Source organism: Colias croceus, chromosome 6 (genome assembly GCF_905220415.1).
Source record: "Colias croceus chromosome 6, ilColCroc2.1".
Classification (NCBI taxonomy): domain Eukaryota; kingdom Metazoa; phylum Arthropoda; class Insecta; order Lepidoptera; family Pieridae; genus Colias; species Colias croceus.
The window spans coordinates 7,334,584-7,352,527 of NC_059542.1; the positions used below are offsets into that span (position 1 = coordinate 7,334,584).

A 17,944-nucleotide genomic window follows, 5' to 3' on the forward strand; every position below is an offset into this window, starting at 1 on the left:
ATGAATCTGTTTTAAAACAGTTGATTTCTATAATGTTTTTTAAAGTAAAGGAATCTGGATACCTGAGGTAAAGTTATACGCTGATAGATATCGTGCCAATTATGATACAAATTCTATTCACAAAGTTGTACATTTATAAGGTTTCTTTATGGAAAGTAATTATTTTAAGGATTCGCCTTTTAGTTTGGTTTTAAAAGATAATATGTTCATTGTATTTAATTATGTAATCAGTATAGTAATAAGCCTGTAAAAAAGGGGATTTTCCTATCACCATGCATGTCCAAAAAAAAATGGGGCTATATAGGACTATGACATGCATGTGGAACCAACGCCATGTTAAATTTTATTGGTTCAGTATTAAGTATGCATGCTTCCAGATTAATCACTTGTCTCGGAGTTAGGTTTGATCATAATCATCAATTATTAAACATGTTCTGAGGGAAAATATACGTTTTTCTCCGTTTGTTTTTGTGGTTTTATTTAAATGTTTTAGGGCGATTAGAGTGGTAAGTGGATGAATACAAGTTAAATGTTGATGTAGAGTTCACGCCAAAAACACGTAACACAATTATTTTGTTTAATAATAAATTATATTTGTGCGTATCATTGGTTTTTACACATATCTTGATATTCACGTAGACATGGCTTATTTTAAACTTTTTTGATGAGGTGAGTTGAAATAATACAAGATACTGAAAAAAAACATTATGAACAGACCTGTAAGTTGCATGTAAAACAGCCTTACCGCGACCACAGTTTGCGGCTAGGCGCGCAACGAGCCAATGTACTGTAAAGTGTATGTTCTCGGTACGTTACATCCGAAATATTCGGTTATTCAACTTTACTGCCCACGGCTGTTCACAATATACAACTATGTATAGAGCTGTTGAGGAGCGAAGTTTCTCGTAGTTGGGTTCTAAGAGTGACTTTAATGGTTAGCAGTATCCTGACATATACAACTAATATAAATAACTAGCGGCTTTGCGGCTATATTTGCAATAAGTATGATTAAAAGTTATCAACATACAGAGGAATAATGATCATGTTATAGTGCAGTAGCTACAATTCTTGTACAAATCTACAAACAAACTTTTTAGGGATTTGATTCATACCGTTATAAACACAGTCTCTGTCCTTCGCCATTCGCAAAGGAAACGTCGTGGATAGACTACTGCCTATTTAATACTTTATAATCTATGAAAACCTCTAGTTAATATAATAAGCCTTGTATATAACAATCCACGATACTCTATGCAATACGATAATCTATATATACGATAACATCCCGTTGAAAGTATGTGGAGTCTATCAAAAGATAGACTGTTACTGAAAACAGTAACATCTATATTCATACAATTTTTAAAAATCTGTCATCTAAATTTAGTCCACGTAAAAATATATGCATTTACCTGAAAGCGAATTCAGTGCAAAGTAATTATGCAATATCATACAAAAGTTTATCATTATGCCGCGCCATACAAAACTGTTTGCGTTTATTGCGCGGGAAGCGAAGTTGATACAGCTAAAGCTTATTACTTACCGACATTTTTAATCAATATTTAAAATTTTAGTATCGGGATCGGAATTTTTGATTGAGGAGGTTCTTATTTTCTTCGTTTCTTCATTTAATCACTAGCAATAATGATGTAATTTATGTACGTATATTTTAGTCGTTTTCGCAATGAAGGATTACTAAGTTACTAATTAAACTGACTAATATATACGTTCTTAGATACAGTAAGTAACAATCTATTTTTACCATAATTATCTACACTAATATTATAAAGAGGAAAACTTTGTTTCTTTGATTGTAATGAATAGGCTCATAAACAACTGGACCGATTTTAAAAATTCTTTCACCATTCAAAAGCTACATTATCCACAAGTAATATAGGCTATATAATATTATCACGCTAAGACCAACAGGAGCGGAGCCACGCGGGTGAAACCGCGCAGCACAGCTAGTCTTTAATAAAAGAATATTAAGTATAAAAATAAAAAAATAATTTACTTCAAATAACTGGTCGTAATGTTAAATATAGACTGTAAGGTTTCGTTTGATTCAATCAATATATGGTTTTAATAATCATTATATGGAAAAGTTAGAAATAAGCCTGAATAATATAATGGAAAAATCGATCCCATCAAAAACATCCTGTAAAAAACCCAAGTCTCGCAGCTCAGTCTTTCTACCGTCAAAAGTTGTGAGATCCATGTAATACCAAGTCGGTTAATCTATTTAGTGTCTACTTGAAGGACTTTCTGTCTTAAGTTATTACATAAGTTATTATCATGCCAATATTAAAAATATTTAACGTTTTAAACAAATAGATCGACTTGGACATCGCATGAAAACAAAATGAATATTACAATATTATATTAGATTCTTTAGTCTCTCGCGCCTCACGCGATTGAAACTCTCGTTCCTGTTGGTCGCTGGCCCGTCGTGCTGTGTAGTGTGATACATACTAATAATCAAATCAAGCGATGTCCAAGTCGATCTATTTGTTTAAAACGTTAAATATTTTTAATATTGGCATGATAATAACTTATGTAATAACTTAAGACAGAAAGTCCTTCAAGTAGACACTAAATAGATTAACCGACTTGGTATTACATGGATCTCACAACTTTTGACGGTAGAAAGACTGAGCTGCGAGACTTGGGTTTTTTACAGGATGTTTTTGATGGGATCTCACTTCTTTTTGTAGAGCATTTCTTTTTGATACCATCTACTTCTAACGAATTTTGTTAAAGGTCTTATGATATTTTCTTATTTTTATATGTAGTCTTCCTCTTTTTCTTTTCCGGTACTACTTCTTGAGCTTCAGCAACAGTTTTTCTCAAAGCCCACTCCCTGTCTCTATGGGCTTTTCTCGGAGGCTTTGATGTCTCAATTTTTGACAAGTCTGGACGGTAAATACTTCTTAATCTGTTGTATTCACAAATTGATGATTTCTGCGCTTTAATACTTCCAAAGTCGACATTAATGAGATGTAAACCGCCCAGACTTGTAACTCTCGAAAGTGCCACGTAAGCTTGACCGGATGTGAACACTGCAGAACCTATATCCATCAGCGCATTACTTAGGCTTAGGCCCTGACTTTTATGTATAGTTATAGCATAGGCTATACATATGGGAAATTGTTCGCGATTAACATAAGCTCTATTAATAATTTCAAATTTAGTTTTGACCGGACCAAGCTCGTATGCATTAGGTTCATTATTAAATGTGATATATATTCTCTTAATTATTTTTGAATTTTCAGGATCAACCTTTACTTTTCGCACTATACCGATAGATCCATTAACTAAACCGAGACTCACGTCAATGTTTCGCCTTAACATGACTTTTGCGCCTATTTTTATAATTATGTTCTTTTCTAGACCTGCAGTCATAGAAGCATCGTCTTCATATTTTTTTATACATTCACGAGCTCTTTTTGTTAGGTACCTGGGACAATCAATGCTATCTATAGCTATAAGATTTATTTCAGGATGTGGGAGAGATCTTAGCATTGCAGTATTTAATTGTTGACACATATTTTTTGTAGGCAATAAGCAAACGGTATCATCAGGAAGTTTCGAGAGGTGTTTAATTATTTCAGTTAATCTGTTTTCATTTGAATCGGACTTGAGAGTTAATAATCTAGTCGAGAGTAACTCGCGGTCTTTTTTTGTAGTCACACCTAATCTAATTCTATTTAGCATATCAACAAAGTCAGAATCATTAATCTGCCGCATGTTAATTGTAAGTTCATCGTATGTGAACAGTTCAATCCACAGATTGGGCATACTGAGGGAACCTAGCAATTTGTTAGTTTCAGTATTTGTCAATTTTTCAAAAGGTGACTTTTCTCTTACCGGTGGAAGTTGTAAGAGATCCCCGAAAACTACAAGATGTTTCTTTCCAAACCACCCGTTCTGATCGTCACTTGTGTCGAATATCTCAGACAAACGTAAATGAATATATGTTAAAGTAACATTGGATATCATCGACACTTCGTCTATGATAAACAACACTACTTCTTTCAAATCTGATCTTAAAACCTGGAGTACTTCATCAGAAAGTGGTTTGTACTTTGGTGTTTGCTTGTGTTCCACAGGCAGCTGCAATAGTCTATGTATTGTCAATCCATTTACATTGAAGGCAGCTATGCCTGTTGGAGCACTAACTGCCACTTTTTTGTTTAAATGCGTCTTAACCCAAACCTTTAGGGTTTTTATTAAAAAGCTCTTACCAGTGCCACCAGTTCCGCTGACGAAACAGCGTAAAACGTCAGCGCTATTATCAGTAGTGTCTATTTTATTTATGATCATATCAAAGACTCTTTTTTGATCTACATTCAGTTTTGCGATCATACTGTGAAGATCAGTCTCTTCTTCTTCAGCGATATTGATTCTCTGAAAGTCGTCCATGGCATTTGCAGCTTCCACGGCTTCAAAGTCTAGAGGATTTTCAGGACCATCGTCATCATCAACCATTTCCCTATCTTCATTTATCTCAGCAACTTTAGACTCTATCATTTCAAATGCCTTTTGTATTTTATATCTTGACTCTATCATTGAATTGCCATAATTGACTCCTTCTTTTAATTCTTCTTTCACCAAATTAAACGCCTCCGTGTAAGTTTCACACCCTATTTTAAGCTCATCTGAGGAACGCCATGGCTTGAATAAAAGAAGTAAAGAGAAAAAGTATTTTTCTGGTACCTGTTCTGGGTCGTAGAAATAGTGATTGATTAAATATGGGTTAGCTCTTCGTTTGAGGAACCTTTTACTGTCATTTATCTCGTAACACTCCACTTCAGAGGAGACTGGGCGTGTTTTCACAATATCGTAATTTTGAGCGAAACTGTATAAGTTAGTAGCCTCTAGTTCTTTGGGCCGTTTAGGATAGTGGTCATCGATCCATGACTCGTAATAAATATCGGTGGACTCCGGTTCTAGTATCATCATATCAGACTTAGATTTAACACGCCGGTTACGAAAGATGTTGACGTCCAGCCATCGAATAGTTGTGGAAGGATCTGTGCCGTACAAAGAAATACCTAGTAGAGTGTCACTGGCTTCCAAAGAACCGCACTCTCTACTAGATAAAACTCTAAGACCAATGTTAAATAGGCGGCTTCTTAAAGGTTTCGTAGAGTTTATATCTTGAAACATATCAGCAGCGTGAGTTTTCTCGCTCTTAGTGGTATATTTAGTGACGTAATAATTTAAAATAGCGGTTTTTTCGCCAACGTATTGTATGTCTGTATTGCCATTCCATGCTAGCAAAATCGCAGGATTATAATCATTAACCATAGACCATTCTTGTTTGCGTACAATATTGTAGAGCCTACTGTTAGACGACAATGTCTTTCTTGCAGCTATTGATTCTATTAAATCTCTAATAGTAAGTACTTCTGTGGCCGGGCGAGGGAATCCGAAACGACAAACTTTTATGAAACCTCTTCTTGTTTTCTTTTGCCGCATGCAATACTGATTATGTTTATGGGTCTGATATGACGTGACTCGTTGATAGAGCGTTGGTGAAAGATTCTTGTCCGGTATGGCACAAGTTACATACTTTGTAATAAATGATGCAACCTGATCAATCGAGGACTCATGAAGTATGGGGGCGTCTTTTACCCATAACATTAAGTGAAAGTGTTGCGCTCCACGTGACTGATATTCCCGCCTCCAGAAATAATGAATAACTTTTCCAAGCGGTTCATCCGTTGACATTATGAATTCTAACATGGCTTTGAACTTATTGTCAATAAACCTGGAAGTGGAGACGGGATCTAAAGCAACCAATTCGCTAATACTCTTGCTAGCCATTTCTGGACTATTAATTGCCCTAAGGTACTCACCTAAGTCATCCCACATCCATTCGGAAGGACTTATGGTAAGAAACCAGGTTGCTGGCCCGTAGTGCTGAGTCATACAATTGACGTCATTCCTTGGCTTTTTCCAGAACTGTTCTGTATTTCGTAATCTACCAAATATTGCTGTTAAGTCACCTTCTAATTCATCTTTATTAAGCATCTCAAAATACTGTTCAGCTGTAAGCTTTTGTTTTTGGTTAACGCAATTCATTTTATAGAAAATGCCAGAATTTATTTGACGTATATTAGCATCATTAAGGAGAAAAAATAAATATTGTTGATTAAGGCGGAATTGAGAGTGTTTTGACATTAATCTTGCTTTAATATACTCACTTGATGTTAGCTTTTGCTGCCGATCATAAAATTGACCATATTTGCCTTCAATATAAAGATCAGGAAAGCATTTTACATCTAAATCCTTATCTCTGGAATCAATTGGAGCAGCGTTGACTTTCAGCATTTGATAGAGTTCGGAAATAGGAGCGTTTCTCCTCCTTTCATGCAAGGGGTAAATAGTGTATTGTTCATAGTCCGCCTCCTTTTCTGATGTAACTTGTGTTAGTAGCCCACCGTTTCCTTCTACAACGTTATCTACTTGAGATTCTAATTGGCCTACGATATGATGAATATTGTCCTCTTCGTTAATATAATCAATCAATTGTTGAGGTGAATGCGGCAATTGTATTCGAGAGTAGAGAGCATTAACACCTTTTAAATATTGTAAGGCTTGGTAAACCTTGTTAATATCTACAATATCCTCCCACACTATTTTAGATTTTGTTGGCGTACCTCGTACCATAATAAATATTTCAGGGTTAGTGATAGGGTGTTCTGGTCTAGGCAGTTTTTTTAAAGTTTCTTCAATCGGCAGAGGAAGGTGGAAAGTTCGGCCTTTTACTTTTTTCACCATGTTCCTATTAGGTATATGTTTGTTAGCAACGGGATTCATTAGCATTACCACCTGAAATGCTTTGGCGCGTTGAATTAATATCTTCTCATAGTCATTTAACTCGGTTATCTGTGGTGGAGCAATACTAACGTATAGGTCATTTAGAACACAAGCTGCTGGCAGTTGATTTGCTCTAATTTTTTGTAAGCACGAGTGACATATGTACGGGCTGTGGTCTAGATTGTTGGTTTTATAGTAGTCGAGAAGATTATTCCAAATACTAGTGTCTATAGCCTTTCTTAATCTGTTCAGAGATGAAACATCTCTTGAATAACAAAGTTTTATACATGACATGCACTCTAGCTTTGGAGTTTCAAGACACTTTAGTTTTAGAGATTTAAACGCAGCTTTATGCTTATTTATGATCTCATCCTCTATAATTTCCTGTGACTCTTCACTTTCCACTGCCATACTTCCAACTTTTTGTTGTATTCCGTGTTCTTTTATTTTTTTGACGTCAGATTTTTCCAATGATTCGTCAATATCTTTTAAAATGTTAAAAATACTCAGTACTTGATAAATTTCTCTTGAAATTGTTCTTAGGCGAGGAAAATGCGCTTTGATAGTGTTAATATAATTTAAGTACTCAAATATGTTTCCTTTTTCAATTAATGTGTAATACTGAGCTACACTTTTGTTTACCAGGCTTTCGAAAATGTTTGTTAATAGTATGATTACGTCCTCATCTAGTGCACACAGATCATTACAAGACCAAACTAAACTATGGCCATGCGTTTTAACATCCCCAAAGACAGCTTTTCCTGTATTGTCAATTTTGATAGCTTTGTCCTGGTTATGTAATAAACTGTAAGGTTGGCCTGCGTAATATGGCTCTTGATTACTTCTATGTTTTGATTTTCCAATAAAACATTCGAATTTGTCATTTAAAGAACTATCTGAAGGGCAAGAATTTAGTTTTTCTAACGATACTTTAAATTTATCTTTTAATTTATCAATAGTTTTATTAAAGTTTCCTAAAGTTTGCTGCCTGTTATGGAGTACCCATTTAATTAGTTTCTCCGCTTCTAATCTGTCCTTAATTTTATTTGTTAGCGCTTGAGTAATTTTTTCTATATTTTTTAGTTGAGATTGTAATTTTTTGTTTGATCTTTTCCTTTGGACAGCTTCACGGTTAACATCGGGGTGGGAAATAGTGTAACGTAACACCGCTTCTCGATTAACTTCAGGATGAGAAGCAGTGTAACGCGACACTGCTTTTCGGTGAACTTCTGGGTGAGAAGCAGTGTAACGCGCTACAGCTGCTCTGTTAACATCCGGACATGAAGCACTGTAACGAGCTAATGTCTCCTTACGTTTTTCGGGGTTGTTCTGGCGGTAACGAGCCGCCGCTTCTTTAAGTTGTTGAGAACGGGAGAGCGACGAAGTTTTAGGTCTTCCTATAACCTTTTTAGGTCTTCCCCCCTTTTTAGGCAAGTTTGTATTATTTTTATCCTTATTATCATCATTCGGAGGCACTTCTGGAAGGAGCACTTCATAATGGCCGCCTAAGTAACTACCAGAAAATCGGAAACGTTTCACCGGATTTCCATAATCACCACCGAATGATCCTCTCAAAAGGCCGTTTTCGTAAACCTCGAAAGCGTACGGATACAAAGCTGCGGCAGCCATAAGTTCAGACACGGAGCCATAGGTAGTTGTTTTTACCATTGCCGTCGAGTACAGGTCGGCGTCAATGTAGGGGTCTCCGTGCTCGTCACACGTATACACTTTGAACTCGTCCCAATGCGCTACCACATACTCCACTATAGCAAGTCTAATCTCATACGACGACTCAGTATTCCCATACATAGAGAATGACAAAGAATGAAATAGACACGAACCATCACCAGGTATACGGACAATCCGGTGTGGGCATGGATGGTCATTCACATACAGTATTTCCGAATCCATTGCGACTACTAGTACTGGTAGATATGCAAGATGTAAGAATACAATTAATACTTAAACGTAAACTCGCTCGAAGGCATTCACATTTCATTGTTCTGTCATTTTGGCGTATATTTTGCTTGTCAGTCATAGAGTAAAATAGAGGCCAGTCTGTCTGTAAGGAGGCTAGTCGCGCCAACAATTTATATATAACAGATTTAAATTACAGGTGGCTCTGAAATACGTTGACAACTTATTTTACGATTTATTTTATTTTTCTTTTACACAGTATAACGGTGACTACTAAATAATAAAAATACAGTATTATTTTAATGTAAATATCTATTTATTTTCAAAATAACCACCTTTAGCTTTAATACAAAGGCGAATACGTTTTCTGAAGTTTTCGACGATTTTCCGTAACTCCTCTTCAGATATTTGTCCCACTCACAAGTAAGCGTTGCCTTCATCGCGTCTACACTTCTGTGTGAAGTTGCACAGGCCCTCGCCTCTAAATTGATCATACGCTGAAATCCATTTGATTAAGATCTGGTGAAAATGGAGGCCATTCCTTGGAACTTATGAACTCTGGGAAATGGTCCATACATCACTACTGCACATTTGAGGCCCTGTGAGATGGAGCAGAGTCCTGTTGAAAAGTCCATGGTTGGTCACCGAAGTGCTGCTGGCTCCAAGGAAGAACTACATTCTCCAAAATATCGCTTCGGTATATTTCTTGTTTCACTTTCACACCTTGTTTTACGAAAACGAGGGGAGTTTTGCCTGTTGAGCAAATGCCACGCCAAACTATGACCGAATCCGGTTTTTGCCCATGGGGGATAATTGATGTGGCTCCAGGGTGACTAGAAGAGTAAACTCTATCGTTTTGGCGGTTATGAGATTGCTCAATTTGAAAAAAAATTTCATCTGTGAAAAAAATATTTTTCCACGCTTCACCAGCGGAGCGCGCTTTCAGTAAGCGACATCTTTCAAGGCGTATTTTTTTATCTTTATCATCCAACCGCTGTGCTTTTCGCAGCTTGTATGCTGTTAACTTGAGCTCATTTTTAACAACTCGTTGTAATGTTGAATGACTTACAACTAAGTCTCGAGCCATTTTTCTTACATCGGCTTGTGAATTGCGGGTCAATCTTTGTTTGACGATATGACGAATCCTAGGCGTCCTCACAGTTATTTTTCTGCCTCTTCCCAGACGGTCACCGAGATGGCCAAGCTCATCGAAGCGTTTAATAGCAGAAGAAACTAACTGCCGACTGATACCGAGAAGTCGCACTACCTCGCACTCCCGCTTACCAGTCTCATATAAGGATATTATTGCACCTCGTTGAGCAGACATAGTAAAAAATGACTAATTTTAAATTTATTCCCTTCACAAATAACGTTAAGTTGGCGCCAAAACATGTGAAAATAATAATTAAAAAACAAAAGCAACGCAGCATGTCCCATTTTTGAAATTTATTATTTTGAAATTTGTCAACGTAATTTAGAACCACCCTGTATAATATATTGTTTTATTAGATTTTCGTACTTCAAGACATGTCCAATCATGTGTTTTTCATTACGTCGACCATTTTACAAGTAATAATGTTGTTCAGTTTCATGGGCTAAACACACCCTTACCCACCCTATACCCCCTCCCTTGCCTCATATGGTAGCAGGTACCTATCTACACCTATTAAATTTATAACCACCACCAACCACCAACTGCATAAATAACTTTGTAGTCCCATATATTTATATGGGATTACAAAGTTATTGATGCAGTTGGTGTATTTGGAAAACTGGACCGAAATTACAAAATATTTAAGTTTTCCCATGATTAAGACACTGAACTCTATATGTATTCCAAATATGAAGCTTCTAAGTCTGCTAGAAGTGCCTTGGACTTTTGATGATCGGTGAGTCAGTGAGTGACAAAATTTAGAAACTTTAACAAGTTGTCATTCTTAAACTACTGGTTCAAATTGACTGAAATTTTAAATATTCCGTGTTTATACAATGCCGGATTAGTTACTGAAGATTCAGGTTTCTTGCTTTATCCACAACCGAATTATAGGGGGTCGAAAAAGGCCCGAATTGCTTCGAGAAAAGGATGGTACGGCCGTGCCGCTTTTTTTTGCTCGACTTGGCGGGGGCACTGCCGTGCCCCCAGATATAATCTTCTTGCGAACGTAGGCAGCAATTTTTCCGTGACAGCCTTAATTGGCGGTTCTTAGGTTTTTATTTTCTTTTTGTAAGATGGGTTTGATATGGTTTCTTACAAATCAGCTGCTAATTAAACACGAGTAAAATCGTATATATTTACATTGAAGGGATGACAACTGACAAGATATTATCGAGCGTTAAATTGATTGAATAAAAATAATATTTTACAGTAATTTCAACTTTAACGAGTGCCGTGTATCATATCTATTAATTTTGTACAGAGCATACATTCATATATCACTGGAAAAATGTGTAATAGCTTTATTTTAGTAATTTAAAACTCACGTTTTGTACTTTATTTATACAGCCAAACCAACATCACAGCCACCTTAATTTATACCATGTATCATTAAACGTACAATTTGTACAAAATATTTGCAAGTGATACATAGCCGTGAAGTGATTACAAAACCTAACACGTAAATAAATGGGCGTCACTGGTTTGATAAATTTACGAGAATCATCCGCTTGCAAATACTGACACTTTTTACGCGTTGATTAATGTCTGCTGTATTTCGCTATATTATATAAAGCTTACGTTAAATATTTCTAACAGCATTAACGTTACTTTACGCGCATATGTTGAATAGGTATAATTATAATCGTATTATGATTTTACTTTCTTCTTTTTTATATAATGAGATGAAACTGACGTTAATATTCACGGTTATTGCCGTAAGATATCTATTGGCGGACATTAACCTCTCATATTGATTTACAGTATCATTATAATAATACTCTTTTTTCAACGACTTTTCGAAATTTTTGCCTGTTTAAGAAATTACATATCTATATAATTTAATTTAATATAAAGAAATCATGAATATGTTAGTCTGGTTTGATCGTGTTTAACATTTTAAATTCCAAAATAGGTAGTATGCACAACAGTGATGCAAAAACTAATTTTCACGTGGATCTAGTTTCGACTATTTTCGTCGTGTAAATTCACCGTTATAAATCGCTAACTTGTCCACGTCAGTGTAGTGTCCGTGACTGATGTTTGATACAGGATTAGAGGGATAAAATCATCACTCTACGTTTGAGCATTTAGTGCGGAAAACCAATAGAGTATAACATACAGTTTCATACGAGCGTGGCATTTACGAAACCAACGTTAGAAGGAAAATCTGAGCACGAACGGCGTATAGAAATATATTACGTAATGTGAATGTAATATCTACGGTCTTGAAATATTTTTGATAGTGTTTCTGCTTTGTGCTTTGTCATGTATGAAATGATACAGTGGCGCGTATTATATTGCGGCTCGGGTGATATTGCAAAAATTATTCCATTAAGTCTGTGCATTCATTAGGTTAAAAAAAGAACTAGTTTCATTATAGTTTTCGTAGAAATTCAGCAAAGCTTTTAGACAATAAGCTATAAAATGTTTTTATGTGGAGTATCATATATTATGATGCGGAAAGGGATTCTTATAATAACAATAGTCGTAAGCGCTTTTTCATAGTGTATTTTTACAACCTATTTGAAAATATAATGCACCGTGTATAAATAATGAAATTGTATTAAGTATCGTTTAACAAGCAATGTTACTGTTTGGGAAATTTTATACTAACTGCAATATTTACGACCTCTGACATAACCGATAAGCGGAAAGTTATAATATCTTGAAGAGAACAAGTGTAATTCGATCTATGCCGCTAAATTTCAAAACTAACATAAATTTTATACTTACTTAAAAATAAAGCATGAACTTTTCGTTATAAAAAATGTTAAAATTCGAATTGTTGTTTATACCACATTTTAACTCGTTAAATCATTTTACAAGACATTCCAATGGAATATTGTTTCAGTTAAAAATTTGACGAAATTTGAAATATTTTTTTTTACACAGAACATTTGCCGTGATATTGCTGATAAAGTGAATGACGAATGACGATAATTTTCCATTTATTATTTCTCCTTTCTCAATGCATTGTACTAAGTATATACGAAATAGTAGCACTGGTCGATATCTGTAAGTAATGTTAATAACTAATACACTAGCAATTACGTAAAAACGTGAAAAAATAATATTTGCTTAAAAACCTTCGGTGTCGATAAAGGTGTGAAAATAAAATATGACTTTGGCTGATGGCAATGAGGTGAACACGCAGGGATACCACAGACTATATAGATTTTTAAAACCGCCCACTCAAAGTCCGATCGCCAGCTCTATTGCCAAATTGGTAGCGTGTAGAAATCGCAGTGTCGATATTTTAATTTTCTGTTGGGAAATACGAACTGTGTATCGTGTAGTAATGCTATAGTGAATATGAATATTTTGAGCTTTTAGTTATCATGTGGTAATTTAAAAAAGTAATAAAATTGCTTTGATAAAGCAAGGATAGCCAAACTTCTGACTTGAATATAGCATGAACATAAAAATAAACATTTAAAAGTTTAAATAGAAAATGGCTGAAATATCGATGCAGTCTATATCCTAGTTCACGAATCAATGGTAAAATGAATCTCTTGTGTGCAGTAGTCGAGAAATAATCCACTGTTTATGTTTTGCCAGATTTTAATTGGATTGCGGACGAAATGAAAAATGTCGGCAACATCTCGGAATTATTAAAAAGCGAATTCACACTCGCAATGGAATAGCGAATAAAGCTGAAAACTTTGTATGAAATAGATATCAAAGGATTAAATTGGCTGCACCAAGAATGGCGAATTCAAAATATTAAAACCGTGCAGCTATTTGCGAGCTAATTTTATACTGGGTATTTAATATTGAGCAATAGAAATAGGCTCTAATTTTGCGCGTGTTTATATGTGATTTGACTGTGTTGTAGGTAATATTCTCAATAAAAAAAATATATTTTGTGGAATAACAGTTATGTTTTGTCTAATAACTAATGGAAGTCAAAATAAAGAAACCTGTCATGTCCATAAAGATTCACAATATCCCGCAACTCTATAAAAGAATATAAATAATAGGTACCTAGGTGTTGACGGGAGGGAAATAATTCAGAGATCCATTCTACCATTAAAATCTCGATACTGCGGTAGTTTTCAAGAATGACCAATTATATAACATATTGGTCACTGTCTTGAAGCAGATAGGCATAAAATTATAGAATTGTAGATTTTTTTCGTATGAAAGAAAAGTTGTATATGATGTAGAGTTTAATAGTAGGTATAATACAGAGACGGAATTATATATCTCTATATTAAATTCCACAACTCTCTACCATGTTTAATATAGCGGTTCTCGCGATAGGCCCCTTTTATAACAGTCATATTATACAATTTATGACAACAAAACGAGTCCAATACTATTTACATATGCCTAGTTATATGAAGATAGATTGAGGTGACGGTACGTGACAATCGTACATCTCAGACCGAAATCTAAGCGTCATGAACCAATCAAGAAGGATCAGCAAGACGTGCTGTCGTATATTGACGATGTATGCTGTCATGATCTTACAGCTTGTTTAAGTAAAGATTAGTGAGATATGCAGCTGCAATATCGAGTTTGAGATAATTGGAAATTCGTTATTTGGGACATTGTTTTGATTGTCTTTCGTTTACTGATTTAAATAGTATTTCACATGTTTTAAATTCAATAATAGAGCATATTTTTTCGTTATATAATTTTCAAAAGCGAATGGATAAAGAGCACAAATAACTCACAATGGCCAACCTTCAGAATCAACTAATTTTGTGTCTGTAAGTTACAACAATAAGTAACAAGTTACGTAAAGTGCTTAGATTTTATCAAAAGTAGTATAAATGGGCTAGAAAAGAACAACGATCATATTAAATATATTTTGACAAAATAAAAATTTACCTTCATTTTGTTGTATTATTTTAGCTTCTCTATAGTCGAATACAGGATTTCACGCTGGACGTTCAATACAACTTTACGGTATCTTCGATTCAAATTACTACGAATCTTACTGAAATTTTTATTGTTATAGATTCAACGTGTAAATGTGACTATGCTTGAGCCAAGTAGCGCCTCTGTACCTTACTTCCAAGAAGCGCTATTCTTCCTGTTTCAATTCCTTTTCTCTGCAAGATTGTATACGACTCCTGGTTGTTTGTGACTCACTTAATACCTTCGGAACTTAAAAGATGTTGGTTTCTACAGAGAATTCACATTAAGTGACAGAGAATACACAGTATTCTTTCAGTGATTGTGATATTTATGTAGATATAATATTAAACAATAAACTTATGGTATAAGAAAAGAAACATAATATTTTAAAAATGCGTTTGCGTATCATGGAATCGGAAATTCAATAAATCAAAAGCCCATATTATGAGTCATTGCAATGACTCTAGATTTAGAACCTTCCGAGTTCTTTACCTGAAAGACTGAAGGAAAATCGTAGACATAAACGTATTTAAAAAGCTTATTTTGTAGGAACTGTTTTCAAATAACATGTATTAAATGCCCTAATTCATATTATTTATCTACCTAATACTTATAACATACACCATGGATATTAATTCACATATTGATTAATAGGAAAAAACCTTTGTCGAGCCTAATGATACGTTAGATTCGGTTCTGAGAGCAAAAATTTGATGGGCGGGAAATCATTAGTAATTAATAGAAAAATAATTATTTCTCCGAGGAATAGGTCTGTTATTGAGTTCGACGTAATATATTACGGGGGAGATATGACTGATTTTTGTATGAGCGATATTTCACCGGCTTGCGTCACTTTTTGCCAATATTTTCCTTTTCAATATGACTAATGCTCAGAGAAGATTAATTTAATGTAACGCTTCCTATAGAATATATTCGTTAATGTCCTTATTAATGTTAGAATTGTATAGTAAGTTCTTTATTGCAATGATTTATGTTACAGAATTAAGAAATAAATGAAGGCTCGGCTTTGTTCTCTACAAGTTCGTCATAAAAGTTAATGACAGGATTAAAATGTGTATCTGGTAGGGTGTAAGATTACCCTTACTTTTTATGAGCGGATAACTAGATGATCTTCTACAATAGGGCTTATTAAGAAGCTCGAAATAACGTTATATTTCCTTTTTGACATGTTAAGTGACGAGCGTTGAAAATATTCAAATTGATGAGGCAAAGCATCAAAGATAAAGGGAGGTAAAGGCAAGCGGGGGAATAAGTGTAACATCGCTTATCCCAAGGGGTCTATATAAATTTCAACATGGGACTCCAGTGATCTTACTCACTCAGTTTATTGAATGAATTACTTACGAAATTCCTTACTGCATAATGTATCTACGAATGCGCGTTTATTTCAGTTGAATATTTAACATTTGCATTACTATAATTTGTTTTGCATTTTTATTTAAAAAGGTATCAGAAACTGAAAGAAAATCTGTTTATAAAATATGCTAGATAACATGTATTTGAAAGTGAATAATTAAAATACCAATACCCAATTAATTGTATATCTATGTGATAGTAAAATTCCTTTATAAATAGGTATCAAGAAGACCTACAGTAACTTCTCTTCTATTAACCTTATATAATACAGTCTTAGCTTCACTTCAGCTGAAAAAAAATTGTACCGACCCTCCCGGTCGTTACAGCGCAATAATGTACCCAAATGGGCGATCACCGAAATATAACAAACAAAACCCTCATCCGAACATAATATTTGATGCGAGGAGCCCGTACAATTGCCACATATCGTTTATTTGAAACATAAACAAGCGGCATTGTTGTTGGTATCGAGAGAAATCTCATATTTTGCGCAGTCTCTGAAGTAAAGTGAGGGTCAATTTATAAACGAGTGGGGACCATCATTCAAATGGATGGTTGTAGTTCGGGTTAAGCACGCGTTCCTGATATATGGCCACAGTTTTACCTCCTTGACGTTTTTTGAAAACCCAATCCTGTATAATGGATAGACCGAGACGATCCTCTGTAATTTGGAACGAAACCGGCAAAGTTCATCGATGATTGCCTTTAAATGGTTTTCAATTTAACTTTCACATCCAATCCAAAGTTTGATAAGTTAATTTCAAATCGTTCCAATGTGTTAATAAATTCGAAGTTAATATCGTTCCTTATATTATGTTCTAGCGCCAAACGCAAAACTGCAGACTCAAACGTATGTGGAACTAGGAATTACTAATTTAACTTTCAACTCGTAAAAAGTTCATCATTGAATCTATATTTCGTAACGAAACCAATTAATTCTTGTTGGTTTTCACAGGTCAAGCTTAAAAGTGAAAGTAGCTCTGTGAATTAAAAAGGATTTTATATTTTCACACAAAATAATAATAAAGTAATTATTCATTTAAACTTTACATTTTGATTTAACTTTATGGAATACCAAGAAGAGAACTTAAAAATGATGGTAAATATTTATAAAAATACACAACGTGTTTCGACAATTTAATTAATTAATTAACTTTAATTTGTTTATATCAAAGTTCTAAGAAGGTACTAATATGCTATTACCCAGAAATAATTTTCTTACTCCGTGCACACGTTTCTCTTATATATCTAAGAGCGTCCAAAGACTATTACCGTGACTTTAGTTACCAAGACGCTATTGCACCACTTAGTGCAGATTAAAAACATAAGGCAATTCTTTAAGACGGCTACTCGCATGCTTTCTTATCGAAACGCTAAAGAGCACAGCGGGGTACGCGCGACACGCGATTTAGCGATTAAAACGAGCATTCTAAATTATATTACTTTTTTATAATTATTCGCCAACCTAAACACTTTAAAGTTAGTTAAATTTCAAGTCGTTTGCAATAAAATGGTAATACGACGTATAACAAGTAGGTACTTTTATCACGTCAGCTGCTTCGATCTCGCTACAAAACCTCGGTTTGCGTGATCGTGCCAGTTTATTGTTTATGTTTTCCTTGAGGTAATAAGTAAACAATGGCTCATATTCGTTACTCTGGCTTCATAATTTATATGGAATATAATTTTCTCATGTTTTAGGTTATTCATACGCTGATATCATCGTATAATATAATATTACCATAACGTACAGTATACATTAAACACAATCAATTAAGAATGACTGTATTGTCGCTCTGTGATTTA

General features: G+C 34.6%; 1 protein-coding gene across 1 annotated transcript; it reads right to left on the bottom strand.

Annotated features, from left to right (window-relative positions):
• Nucleotides 1-2,847: 2,847 nt before the first annotated feature.
• On the bottom strand, nt 2,848-8,787 carry LOC123692541. The gene is made up of 2 exons (XM_045637296.1): nt 8,367-8,787; nt 2,848-2,955 (listed from the first exon to the last, which is right to left on the bottom strand). The coding sequence occupies exons 1-2, from the start codon at nt 8,731-8,733 to the stop codon at nt 2,942-2,944; spliced, it is 381 nt and encodes a 126-aa protein (XP_045493252.1). The 5' UTR covers nt 8,734-8,787; the 3' UTR covers nt 2,848-2,941.
• Between the last annotated feature and the right edge of the window lie 9,157 nt (nt 8,788-17,944).

What these genes read in the sequence shown, in the direction of transcription:
- LOC123692541 (XM_045637296.1), bottom strand. Translation starts at nt 8,733, where the DNA reads ATGGATTCGGAAATACTGTATGTGAATGACCATCCATGCCCACACCGG.